The 13,367-nt window shown below is 39.4% G+C and overlaps 1 protein-coding gene across 1 annotated transcript in view; it reads left to right on the top strand.

Moving 5' to 3' along the window:
* The window catches only part of GLB1L3 (galactosidase beta 1 like 3), a 49,541-nt gene that overhangs the window by 15,465 nt on the left and 20,709 nt on the right, over positions 1 to 13,367 (top strand). Inside the window, exons 8-9 of the mRNA XM_087868553.1 lie at positions 1,229 to 1,310; positions 2,691 to 2,755. Of these exons, the coding sequence (XP_087724679.1) occupies positions 1,229 to 1,310; positions 2,691 to 2,755 (147 nt within the window). The remainder of the gene's footprint in view (positions 1 to 1,228; positions 1,311 to 2,690; positions 2,756 to 13,367) is intronic.

Genomic DNA, 13,367 nt, shown 5'->3' with positions numbered 1-13,367 from the left:
TCAGATAACTTTATTAGGAGATAAAACAGGATATGGAAGGATTATTCCTTTCTGTTGCTGTCTCTATGACCCATAATTCCCCTTAAATCTGGGGGCTGGTAAATTTACATCCATAGTAAATAATGCTTCATGAGCTTAATGACGATGACTCTCATTGTGCAGCTTTCCGACCTGCAGTGCTAACATTCTTCTATTGCCTTTGCTCCTTCATGGGGGGAAGGTCTCAGGCCAGGGAATAACTATAGTCTTGCTGGGTTGCCTTTCTGATGGGTCAGGCCCCTTCCTGTCCCTGATTTCCCACAGCGAAGAAGCTGATGAGTTTCAAGTATAAACTGGACCTCCTCCCCAGGTTGCTAAGCAGAATGTGGGCTTGCATGTTAGCTGTGTCTACACAGAGACCTCTGGGTGGGATGATCTGGAAAGCAGTGGGGAGGAGCTGCCAGCTGGGCAAGGGAGAGCAAACAGGTGACAAGAGGGGGAGGAGGGCAGGGCTGGGCTCCCCGGACACCCTGGCTCCTGCCATACAGCTGTGGCCTCTGGGGCTGGACAAGGTCTGTGAGGGATTCCCCCCCCCAACTATTTTCAGGGGCAAAACGTTAGACCCCCTCAAATCAGTCTCATTCAGCTAGCATTGTTTTTTCTTGATTTTCAAAATTTACTACTTGACTACCCTGCCAGGCCCAGACATGGCTCAGTGAACATTTAAGATACACAGATAGGGTCCTCTTGCCCTCTGGCCAAGTGTCTGCTCCTCAGCCTTTAGTAATTTGCAGATTAGATTTCCCCTTCCCTGAAGCCATGACAGGCTCCCTTGCTTCCTTTGAATGTCCAGGTAGGACCCAAATTTTATGAAGTTCATCTGTGATCCCACAGCCTTGGCCTCTTCCCTTCAAGCCCAAAGTGCTTCAAAACCTTCTCTCTTTCTCTTGGATTCAGAGCCTCCCTCAAGTGCTTCCTCATAAAAGTCAGCATTGTGTTTTTCCCCTTGAGGCTGTGACCACGGCTGTCAGAATCCACAACTCATCCCTGGGAACAACACAGGCTGGGACAGAGACCAAAGTTCCCTAATTCACTGAATTACAGATGGTCAGACTCTAAATTCACACCTTTCTCTCTAGCTCACACATTGCCCAAGTGAGCCCAAGCTATATTTTTTCCCTAATTTCCTTATGTTTCCTTCTCATGGGAACAAGGGAAGTAGATTCATTTTGTCCTGTTTTCTCAACAGGCCCTGCTGGAAAGAGGGATTGTGGAACTGCTCGTGACCTCGGATGATGCAGAGAATCTGCAAAAAGGCTACCTAGAAGGAGGTACAAATTTAGACTTAACTTTAAGGAAGAACTGAGGCTCTTCACCAGCCAGTTTGAATCTTGAACCAAGTATATCTCGGTGTCTCTCTTTCCCATGTACATTGACGTGGACTCCAGAAACTTGATACTGATGAGGACTCGAGGTCCAAGTGAAGAGCTCACACACCAACCCCATCTCTTTCCCTCACTTGTGTTGTCTTTAAACAGAGCTGTAATCACGATCTTCTGGCTTCAGTATACTTTTCCATCTTTCACAGTTTTTCCGGCAAAGAATCTGGATTGGTGCTGGGCATGGCTTAGAATCCAGGTCTTCTCGGGGCACCTGGGTGGCTCAGTCGTTAAGCGTCTGCCTTCAGCTCAGGGCGTGATCCTGGAGTCCTGGGATTGAGCCCCTCATCGGGCTCCCTGCTCCGCTGGGAGCCTGCTTCTTCCTCTCCCACTCCCCCTGCTTGTGTTCCCTCTCTCACTGGCTGTCTCTCTCTCTGTCAAATAAATAAATAAAATCTTTAAAAAAAAATAGAATCCAGGTCTTCTCCACCAATGTGGAAAGCCACGTGGAGAAACAGAAGATAGACATGTGTCAGGAAGCCGGCCAAGGCCAAGTTCTAGTCCTGGGATCTTGCAGCCAGAGGCTTACTATGGACTCTGAGTGGAGTTCATCCTAGAGAGTAATAGAACAGCTCAGACCATAATCATAAGGTGATTATGACCAACGTATCGTCAGCAGCCATTTGAGACCAGGGGAGTATCTGTTACGTAGTCCTTAGTTCAAGATCAGTTACTTCCATATATTGCTGTCTCCCCTCCTTTTTGGTGGCTCTTCCCCATTTTTTTTTTTCAAGATTTTATTTATTCATTCTACAGAGATAGAGACAGCCAGCGAGAGAGGGAACACAAGCAGGGGGAGTGGGAGAGGAAGAAGCAGGCTCATAGTGGAAGAGCCTGATATGGCGCTCGATCCCATAACGCCGGGATCACGCCCTGAGCCGAAGGCAGACGCTTTAACCGCTGTGCCACCCAGGCGCCCCTCTTCCCCATGTCATTATGGTACAGTGGGAAGTGTGCTGAACTTGGGTCAGGAGACTTGTATTCAGTTCCTAAGTCTAATCAAGTTGCATGATCTTGGCCTGTTCTACTTCTCTACACGAAATGTGGTTAATTTTAACTGCCCTTCTTAACTTGCTTTGTCCTTGCAAGTTCCCAGTGATGTGAGGACATATATGGCAGCCCTTTGTACTTTGCAAAGTGGAATATGAGTAGTGTCTCATTGTCCTTACTACTTAGCACCTCTTCCTTCTGTGTGCAAGGTGTGGGCCTCCAACCATCCCCTGGTGGCACTGGCACAGTACCTTACGCAGCACCTGCCTCTTCTCTCTCTAGTTCTGGCCACCATCAATATGAACACATTTGAGAAGAGTGCTTTCGAGCAGCTTTCCCAGCTGCAGGTAAGGATGTCTTAGAGATGAAGAGTCTTTGCTCCTTTGCCTGCCCAAACCCCCTAGCCTGTGCAGCTGGTGTTCAATGAGAACAGGCCTGGCAAGGAAACTGCTGCTTCCCCCCTCAGCTGGGTTCCAAAGCAATTTGGGGAGTTTATACCTTTTGTCATGGGGAATGAAGAGGAAGTCCTTCCATCACCACTGTTAGTGAAGCACCTCATGGAGATGACTAGAGGGAAGGTGAGGGGATTAAGTGAGTTAAGCAAAGGGAGATGATGTTCTTTTTTTCTCTGCAAGGACAGAGCTCAGAAATGGGCTATATACATTGCTGAGAGAGGACTCGTACCTAGCTTTGCTGGAGTCAGCCTATTTTAGCCAGACTGCAAACGATGGGAGTGAATAACTATTGTACATGACTTCATTAACAACCACGGATTGAATAGCTCCTATTTCCTCTCAGTGCGTTGTCCCTTGTGATGGTTTCAAAGATGGACAAAGCATAGTCCATGCCTTTGGGGATTATATCCTTTCTTCACAGAACAGCTGGATTGAGCTCTTAAAGACCAAACTGATTATGGTTTCCTCTGCTTAACACACTTTCTCGGTCTCCGTTGTGCCCAGGATAATATCCAAAGCTGGAGCCATGGCCTGAGGGGCCTGGTGTAACCTGATGCAGTCTTCCTTTCCAGGCTCAGCCCGCACTGCTCTTCTCCCTTAGGCAGGAAGGCCTTCTTCAGTACAGCAAAGTACGGCACGCACTTGGCCAAGAGCCTCCCGAAGTGCTTCCTCCAGTGCCCTACACCTCCTACACAAGTTTTAATTAAAGAACAAATTAATCTTATTTCCTCTTCTCACTAATTTCTACACATCTTCTGACCTAGTAAATAGAAGGGACTCTGCCAGGGCTGCATTCATGGCTATCTAGTTTGTTTTTTGTTTTTTTAAGATTTTATTTATTTATTTGACAGAGAGACAGCCAGCGAGAGAGGGAACACAAGCAGGGGGAGTGGGAGAGGGAGAAGCAGGCTTCCCGCTGAGCAGGGAGCCCGATGCGGGCTGGATCCCAGAACGCTGGGATCATGACCAGGATCATGACCTGAGCCGAAGGCAGAGGCTTAACGACTGAGCCACCCAGGTGCCCCAATGGCTATCTAGTTTTTAATGGCTGTAGTAAGTGTCTTTTTTTGTTGTTGGTTCTTTTTCTCTTGTCACTTTTGAAACATTTTTAAAATTTTAAAATTATTATTATTATTTTTTTAATTTAAATTCAGTTAACCAACATATAGTACATCATTAGTTTTTGATGTAGTGTTCATTGATTCATTAGATGCATATAACACCCAGTGCTCGTCACATCATGTGCCCTCCTTAATGCCCGTCACCCAGTTACCCCATCCCCCCACCCACCTGCCCTTCCACAACCTGAGGAAGTTTGTTTCCCGGAGTCACGAGTCTCTCATGGTTTGTCTTCCTCTCTGATTTCTTCCCATTCAGTTTTCCCTCCCTTCCCCTATGATCCTCTGCACTGTTTCTTATATTCCACATATGAGTGAAACCATATGACAACTGTCTTTCTCTGGTTGTCACTTTTTTTTTAAAAGCAGCTTTGTTGAAATATAATTTATACACCATTAAATTCACCCGTTGTAAGTATATAATCCAAGATGTAGAGTTTTACAGCCAGCACCACAATCTGAAGAGTTTCCCCACACTCATTTGTGGTCAATCTCCTGGTCCCGTCTCCAACCCAAGGCAAGTGCTGATGTTTTCCATCTCTATAAATTTGCTTTTTCTAGACATTTCCTATATATGGAATTGTACAATATCTAGTCTTTTGTATCTGGTTTCTTTCACGCAGCTTGAGGTTCATCTGTACTGTAGCATGAATCAGTACTTCCTTCCTTTTGATAGCCAAGTGCATCGTGACTTGTATCCTATGTCTAAAGTCTTAGCCAAAGCCAAAGGTCATGCAATTTTTCTCACATGTCCTTCTTCTTTTGTACACTAATATGGTTAAGCCTGGGTTTTGAAAGTTGATCCAGTCTTGTATTCCTGGGATTAATCCGACTTGATTGTGATATATTATTGTGTATATTCTGATGGATTTGATTTGTTCATGACTTATTGAGAAGTTTTGCTTCCTTGTTCGTGGGGGATATTGGTCTTTGGTTTTCTTTTCTTGTAATGTCTTTATTTTAGAATCAGGGTAATACTGGCTTCATAAAATGAGTTTGGAAGTATTCCCTCCTTTTCTATTTTCTGGAAGAGGTTGTATAGAATCTGTAGCATTTCTTACTTAATGTTTGGTAAAATTCACCAGTGAAACCATCTGGACCTGAAGTTTTCTTTTTAAAAAGACTTTTAACTAGAACTTTAATTTCTCTAATACATATAGCATGATTTAGATTATTTCTTCTTGAGCAAGTTTTGGTAGTTTGTGTCTTTTAAAGATTTATTCTATTCTGTCTCATCTAAGTTTATGAATTCATGGACACAAGTTGTTTATAATATTCTGTTGATATCCTTGTAATGTCTTTGTTGTCAGTGGTGGTGGCCCTTCTTCCATTCCTGATATTGGTAAGTTTGTGTCTTCTCTCTTTTTATCTCAGTCATCGTGACTAGAAGTTTATTAGTTTTATAGATCTCTTCAGAGAACTAGTTTTGGCTTTTTATTTTTATTTTTTTTGCTTTATTTTCTTTTCTACTTGTGGATTTTTTCTTTGATCTTTAGCATTTTTTATTTTGCTTCTTTTGGACTGACTTGGTTCTACTTCTTCTAGGTTGTTTGTTTATTTGGTGGAAGCTTAAATTACTGACTTGAGAATTTTTTCTTTCCTAATATGAGCATTTATGGCTATAAATTTCCCTGAATGCACTGTTTGATATGCTATATTTTCATTTTCAAAAATGTTTCAATGTTCAAAACATTTAAAAATTTCCCTTGAGACTTCATCTTTATTCTATGTATCGGAAATGTGTTGCTTAATTTTTGAATCCTTAGGGATTTTCCAGGTATTATTCTGTTGTTGATTTCTAGTTTAAAAAACTTGGATTTCTGTTAAAATCCAAGAATATGCTTTGTATGATTCTGTTCTTTTACATTTGTTAAGGTTTGTTTTATGACTCATAATATGGTCAATTTGGTGAATGTTCCATGTACACTTGAGAAGATGTGTATTTTGCATTTGTTTATAAATTTCCATTAGCTTAAGTTAATTGATGGTACTGTTCAGGTCATCTTTATTCTTACTGATTTTCTACTTACTTATTCTATCAATTACTAAGAGAAAAGTGTTGATATTTCTAAATAATTATATTTATTTAATGGATTAATTAATTATTATTTATTATTAATTTATTTAGTGGATTTATTTATTTGTCCTTTCTGATCTGTCCATTTTTGTCTTGTGTATTTTGAAGCTTTGGTTTTTGGTATATACGCATTTAGAATTGTTGTATTTTCTTGGAGAATTCACCCCTTTATCATTATGTAATGACCATCTTCCTTGTTTGAAGTCTACTTTGATTGATATAAATATAGCTATTCCAGTTTTCTTTTGGTTAGTGGTTTACATGGTGTATTTTTCTTTGTGCTTTTACTTTTTACCGTTTTTTTTTTAAAGATTTTATTCATTTATTTGAGAGAGAAAGCACAAGCGGGGCAGAGGGGCAGAAGAAGAGGGAGAAGCAGGCTTCACACTGAGCAGTGAGCCTGACTTGGGGCTTGATCCCAGTACCCTGGGATCCTGTCCTGAGCTGTTAACTGACTGAGCCACCGAGGTGGCTTTTTACCTGTCTTTTTACCTGTCTTTAAGTATTTGTATTTAAAGTGGATTTCTTCCAGACAGCATATAATTATGTATTACTTTTTAAAATATTTAATCTGATAGTTTTTGTCTCTTAACTGACGTAGTTAGATAATTCACATTTAAAGTGATTATTGATATAGTTGGATTAAAATCTAGCATCTTGCTATTCTTTTCTATTTTTCCACTTGTTATGTTTCTTTCTTCTTCTTTTTTCCCCTTTTCTTGAGTTAATTGAGCATTTTTTATTATCACATTTTATCTCCTATAGACTAATTACTTTTCTCAGGTTTTAAAGTTTTAGCTGTTGCCCAAGGATTTAAAATATACATGTTAAATTGATCTGAAAGTACTTTCAAATACTGAACTGTTTCACGTGTAGTATTAATATCTTATAATAGTATATTCCTAAATCCTCATTTTAGAGATGCCATTCCATTGTGTTTGTTTGTTTGTTTTTTGGCTTTCATGGTTTCTGATGAGAAGTCTATATTAATTCTTATCTGTGGCTTTTGTAAGTGATTTGTCTTTTTTTCTTTAACTGCCTTTAGAATTTTCTCATTGTGTTTGGTTTTCAGAAGCTTGAGTATAATATACTTAGGTATGGTTTGTTTCTTAGAGTTTATCCTGCTTGTTGTTCTCACAGATTGGATCTGTGGTTTGGTGCTTATTCATTCATTGCTTATTCATATAGTTCCTCTATTCTCTCTCTTTTCTTCTGCAGGTCCAATTACAGGTACATAAGATCGTTTGATATTGTCTTACACTGCTTGGATGCTGTATTTTAATTACAACGACTGTCTTATCTGAGACTGTTCTTGATTATTGCTTTAGCTCTTCAAAATGTGTTTTTTTTTCTTGCCATTTTGTAGGGCTCATAGTTTTGTTTTGTTTTGTTTTAAGAAAACGGAACATCTTGTGTGGGACATAGGAAATAAGCATGCTTTTCTTTCTGCTAGCCTTTTCATGTGGGGGTTTTGTGTTAATCTAGTCAGGAGTTGGGCTGAACTTGAGGTTTCTTGTTGCTAAGGTTATCCTCCTTGAACCATAGGCTTCAAATTCCTCTAGAACATCTCGTGTCTAGTGCAAGGGCTAGTTTGTCAGAGGTGTTTTCTCAATGTCTGGACTCCCCTTGGCTTTCATTCTTCCCTTTGCATTGCGCCCCAAGAGCGTCTGTCTTTCCCAGCTCTCCCTGCTATACTATATGTCATTTATACTCTGTACTGGTTAGCCTGATGGTGAGGGAGGAAATGGATTCTCTGATGTTACAATGAAGCCTCAGTCTTAGGCAAGCACTGTGTGCCTGGGTCTGAGACGTACGGCCTTTTCAAGGGCTCCTCTTTCTTCCCTAGCTGTATTTCCAGGCTCATCACAGGTTCTTGCCCTCTCCCAAGGGCAGTGTTTTGTTTTATTGGTTTTTCCCTGCTCTGTTTCTCAGAAGCAGTAGGTTTTAACCCGTGCCTTAAGGTGACAGCTTTTGTTGTTCCTGTCTCTGCAGATTGAGTCTTCTGTTCCCTAGAAGAGAGGGGTATGGGAGATTTGGCAGGGGCTGCTGCTTCCCTTCCCCAGCCAGTGTCCAGAAGGAAGCCAAAGTACCTCAGGCTTGTTGGCTTAAACGGTATTTATCTTCTCACAGTTCTGGGGGCTAGAATCTGAGATCAAGGTGTCAAAAGGGTTTGTTACTTCTGCGGCTTCTCTCCTTGGCCTGTAGATGGCTGACTTCTCTGGGCATCTTCACAAGGTTTTCCCTCTGTGTGTGTCTGTATCCTAATCTCTTCTTATAAGGGTACTAGTCATATTGGATTAGGGTCCACCCTAATAATCTCATTTAACCTTAATGAACTGTTTAAATACTCTTTTCCCAAATATAATCATATTCTGAGATACTGGGCATTAGGAGTTCACTGTATATGTGGGGGACACAATTCAGCCCATAACTAACCACCCTCACCCAAATTTAGGTCTTTCTTTCATGCAAAATATATTAACCCCACGCTTGCAGCCTCAAAGTCCAACTTATTTTTTTTTAATTCCAGCATCAACTCTGAGTCCAAAATCTCATCTAAATCTCATTTAATACAGGTAGAGATGAGACTCTAGGTATGATTCATCCTAGGCAAAATGCTTCTCTAGGTATGAACCTATTAAACCAGGCAACAAGTTATCTGCTTCCAAAATACAATGTAGGATAGGCACAGGATAAACAATCTCATTCAAAAAGGGAGAAATTGGAAAGAAGAAAGGGGTCATGGGTGGCAAGCAAGTCCAAAACCTTGTACGGCAAATTCCATTAGATTTAAGGCCTCAGAATAATAATTAGGCTTTAAGTTTTAATAATCATTCTCTGTTCTCTATGTCTACCAGGGTGGGCTTCCCTTTCAGGCCCACCAGGGTGACAGCCCCATACCCTCAGACCTGGCCATTGGCTCTGACTCCTCTGGAACCTAGAAAAAGACAACACAGCCCTGTCCACTGGGCCTCTATGCCCACAGTAGTAATGGTAGCCTGCTGACCTCTCAACCACCTTCAGTGTCATTCCTCTTTTTTCTTGAAGGATCATGTATATTTGCAGCCTGATAGCTCTGTTGGCTCATCCTGTAGAATCCCAGAAGTCCAACAGCTTTCCTTCATTTTGCCTCAGCAATGATGCCTTCTGTCCAAGTCAGTAGCATTTCTGCGAGTATAAAATTTTTAAAAACCTGTTGGCCTCCCATACAATTTATGGGAGCCCAAGCCATTAGACAAGAGGGTCCTCCTTGGATCTTACCTAAGATAGCCCCACCCCTATTCCTGGCTTCTGTTGAGGTGGCTGAATGGATCCATAAGTCACTCACCAGCAACCTCTGTAGCAAATGATTGTCCAGCCACATCTTCAATGTTCTCTAATCGCACTTTCTCAATTTTTACAATATAGGTAGGCTGAGAATTTTACAAATCTTCAAGTTCGGGTTCCTTTTTGCTTAACAATTCCTTCTTCAATTTATATTTTTCCTCTTATATTTCACTATAGGGAACAAGGAGAAACCAGACCATGCCATCAACATTTTCTTAGGAATCTCCTCATTTAAATATTGGGGTCCATCAGTTGCAAGTTCTGTTTTCCACAAAATACTAGAACTCAATTCATCCAAGTTCTTTGCCATTTTATAACAAGGATCAACTTCCCCTTCCAGTTTCTGATAACATTTACTAATTTCCACCTGAGATCTCATCAGAACCATCTTTAACTTTCATATTTCTAACAGCAATTTGTTTATGATGACATTTGTATTCTCTAAGATGATACAAGCTCTCTCTCCAGCTCTCCTCTTCTTTTTCTGAGCTCTCACTAGAATTACCTTTAATCCCATATTTCTATTAACAGTCCCTTCAAGGAAATCTAGGCTTATTTTTTACAAGCACTTCAGGATTCATCCAGCCTCTCCCCATTACCTAGTTCCAGAGCCACTTCCACATCTTTAGGTATTTGTTAACTAATAACAAATTGCCACAGTACCCCATTTCTTGGTATCAAAACCTGTTTTAGTTTCCTTGGACTGCCATAACAGAACACCATGGACTGGGTACTTAAACAACAGGCATTTATCTTCTCACAGTTTTAGAGGCTTAGACATCCAAGATTGAGGTGTCATCAGGGTTGTTTTTATCTGAGATTCTTTTCTTGGCCTGTAGATAGCCATCTTCTCCTTGTGTCTTCACATGGTCTTCTCTCTATGCTTGTCTATATTCAAATTTCCTCTTTTTATAAGGACACCACTCATTCTGGAGGCCTTTTTGCCAAATACAGTCACATTCTGAGGTCCTGGGAGTTGGGACCTCAATATATGAATTTTTTGGGGGGGGGGAACCCAATCTACCTGTAACAGAAGGTTACTGAGGATTCTCCCCAGTCTTCCCACAGAACATGTGGTAGGATTTGTGGAGGTAAAATCTGCATAAAGATGTAAGACCCACCACATCCATGCTAGCCCAATATGTTTTCCTAGGTGTTCTTTCCCACATCTTTAAAAAGGCAATGAGAAATAAATGAAGATAAGAGAATAACCCACACTCAGTATAAAACTATCATTTGTATCCATTTAGGATTCACTCATATAGGGGTGTTCAGTAGTTTCTTCGCCACTTCTTTTTTTCTAAGGTTTTTTTTTTCCTTTATGGTTTCTTTTTTTTATTGAGGTACAATTGACATATAGCATTATAGTAGTTTCAGATTTATAACATAATGATTTGATATTTGTATATATCGTGGAGTCATCACTACAATAAGTCTAGTTAACATCTATCACCACACTTAATAACAATTTTTTTCTTGTGATGAGAACTTTAAAAAAAGTTTTTTTTTAAAGATTTTATTTATTTGACAGAGAGAGAGCGAGAGAAAGCACAAGAAGGGGGAGTGGCACGTAGAGGGGGAGGGAGAAGCAGGCTGCCCACTGAGCAAGGAGCCCAATGCGGTACTTGATCCCAGGACCCTGAGATCATGGCCTGAGCTGAAGGCAGACGCTCAACCAACCCACTGAGCCACCCAGGTGCCCTTGTGATGAGAACTTTTAAGATCTACTCTCAGCAATGCTCAAATATAAATATAGTATTATTAACTATAGTCACCATTCTGTGCATTACATCCCCATGACTTATTTGTTTTATAACTAGAAGTGTGTATCTTTTGACCCCCTTTACCCATTTCACCCAACCACCCCATCTTCCCTTTTTCCCTCCTTCCCTCCATCTGGCAACCAGCCATCTGTTCTCTGTTTCTTTGAGCTTTGGTTTTTGTTGTTGGTTTTTAACTTTTTTTTTTTTATGATTCCACATATAAGTGAGATCACATGATATTTGTCTTTCTCTGTCTGATTTATATCACTTTTTATAATGTCCTCAGGTCTACCCATGTTGTCACAAATGGCAAGATTTCATTCTTTATGGCTAAAATATTTAATTTCTCATAAGTATCACATCTTTATCCATTCGTCCATCAATGGACACTTAGTTTGTTTTTATACATTGGCTATTGTATAATGCTGTAATGAACATGGGGGTGTTTATATCTTTTTTAGTTAGTGCTTTGATTTTTTTTTCAGATAAATACCCAGAGGTGGAATTACTGGATCATATTTTATTTCTATTGCTAATGTTTTGAGGAACCTCTATACTGTTTTCCATAGTGGTTCCACAGATATACATTCCCATTAACAGTGGGTTCCTTTTTCTCTACATCCTCACCAACACTTGTTCTTTCTTGTCTTTTTGATAAGAGCCATTCTTAAAGATGTGAGATGATAGATCATTGTGGTTTTGATTCACATTTCCCTGAATTATTAGTGATGTTGAGCATCTTTTCATGTACTTGTTGGCTCTCTATATTTCTTCTTTGAAAAATGTCTATTCAGATCTTCTGCCCATTTTTAAATCAGGTTACCTGTTTTTTGCAATTGAGTAGTATGAGTTCTTTATGTATTTTGGATATTAACTGGTTATCAGATATATGATTTGCAAATATTTTCTCACATTCAGTAGATTGCCATTTCATTTTGTTGATGGTTTCCTTTGCTGAACAGAAGCTCTTTAGTTTGATGTAGTCTCAGTGGTTTTTTTGCGTGATTGTTGCCTTTGCTTTTGATGTCAGATCCAAAAACCATTGCCAAAACCAACATGAAGGAGATTACTGCCTATGTTTTCTTTTAGGGATTCTATGGTTTCAGGTCTTACATTCAAGTATTTAATTTATTTTGAGTTAATCTTTATGTAAGGTATAAGATAAAGGTTCGGTTTCATTGTTTCACATGTGGCTATCCCTGTTTTCCCAACACCATTTGTTGAAGAGACTGTCCTTTCCCCATTTTATATTTTTGGCTCCTTTTTTGTAAATTAATTGACCATATATGTGTGGGTTTATTTCTGGGCTCTCAGTTCTGTTCTACATTGTTTGATTTGTGAATGTTAAAACATTCTTGCATTGCAGGGATAAATCCCACTTGTTCATGGTGAATGATTTTTTTAATGTGCTGTTGAACTCAGTTTGCTAATATTTTATTGCAGATTTTTGCATATATGTTCATCAAGTATATTGGCTTGATATTTTCTAGTCTTGCAGTATGCTTGCTCTGGTTTTGGTATCAGGGTAATGCTGGCTTTGGAAAATGAGGTTAGAAATACTCCCTCCTTCTATTTTTTGGAAGAGTTTGGAAAGGATTGGCATTAGTTCTTCTTTAAATGTTTGGCAGAATTCACCAGTTAATCCATCTGGTCCTGGACCTTTGTTTATTGGGAGGTTTTTGATTCTCTATAGTTTCATATTCAGTCTTGGCAGGTTGTATATTTCTAGAAATTTATGTATTTCATCTTGGTTGTCCAATTTTTTAGCATATAATTGTTCATTGCAGTCTCTTATTTTCCTTATATTGATGTGGTATCAATTGTAACATGTTCTTTTTCATTTCTGATTTTATTTATGTGAATCCTCTATCTTTTTCTTGGTAAGTTTAGCCAATTATTTGTTTATCTTTTCAAAAAAACCAGCTCTTAGTTTCATTGATCTTTTCTGTTGTGCTTTTAGTCTCTCATTTATTTCTACTCTGATCTTTATTATTTCCTTTTTTCTATTAACTTTGGGCTTAATTTGTTCCTTTTTAAAAATTTCCTTGTGGTATAAAGTTAGGTTGTTTATTTGAGATCTTTCTTGCTTTTTAATGTAGGCATTTATCACACAAACTTATCTTTTAGGACAGCTTTTGCTGCATCCCTTAAATTTTGATATGTAGTTCAATTTTCATTTGCCTCAAGATTTATTGATTTCTCTTTTGATTTCTTTTTTG

This window comes from Ursus americanus, chromosome 16 (genome assembly GCF_024610735.1).
Source record: "Ursus americanus isolate L20-20 chromosome 16, mUrsAme1.1.p, whole genome shotgun sequence".
NCBI lineage: Eukaryota > Metazoa > Chordata > Mammalia > Carnivora > Ursidae > Ursus > Ursus americanus.
Note: the sequence above shows the minus strand (reverse complement) of the source record. Positions and strands in the feature narration are given on the sequence as shown.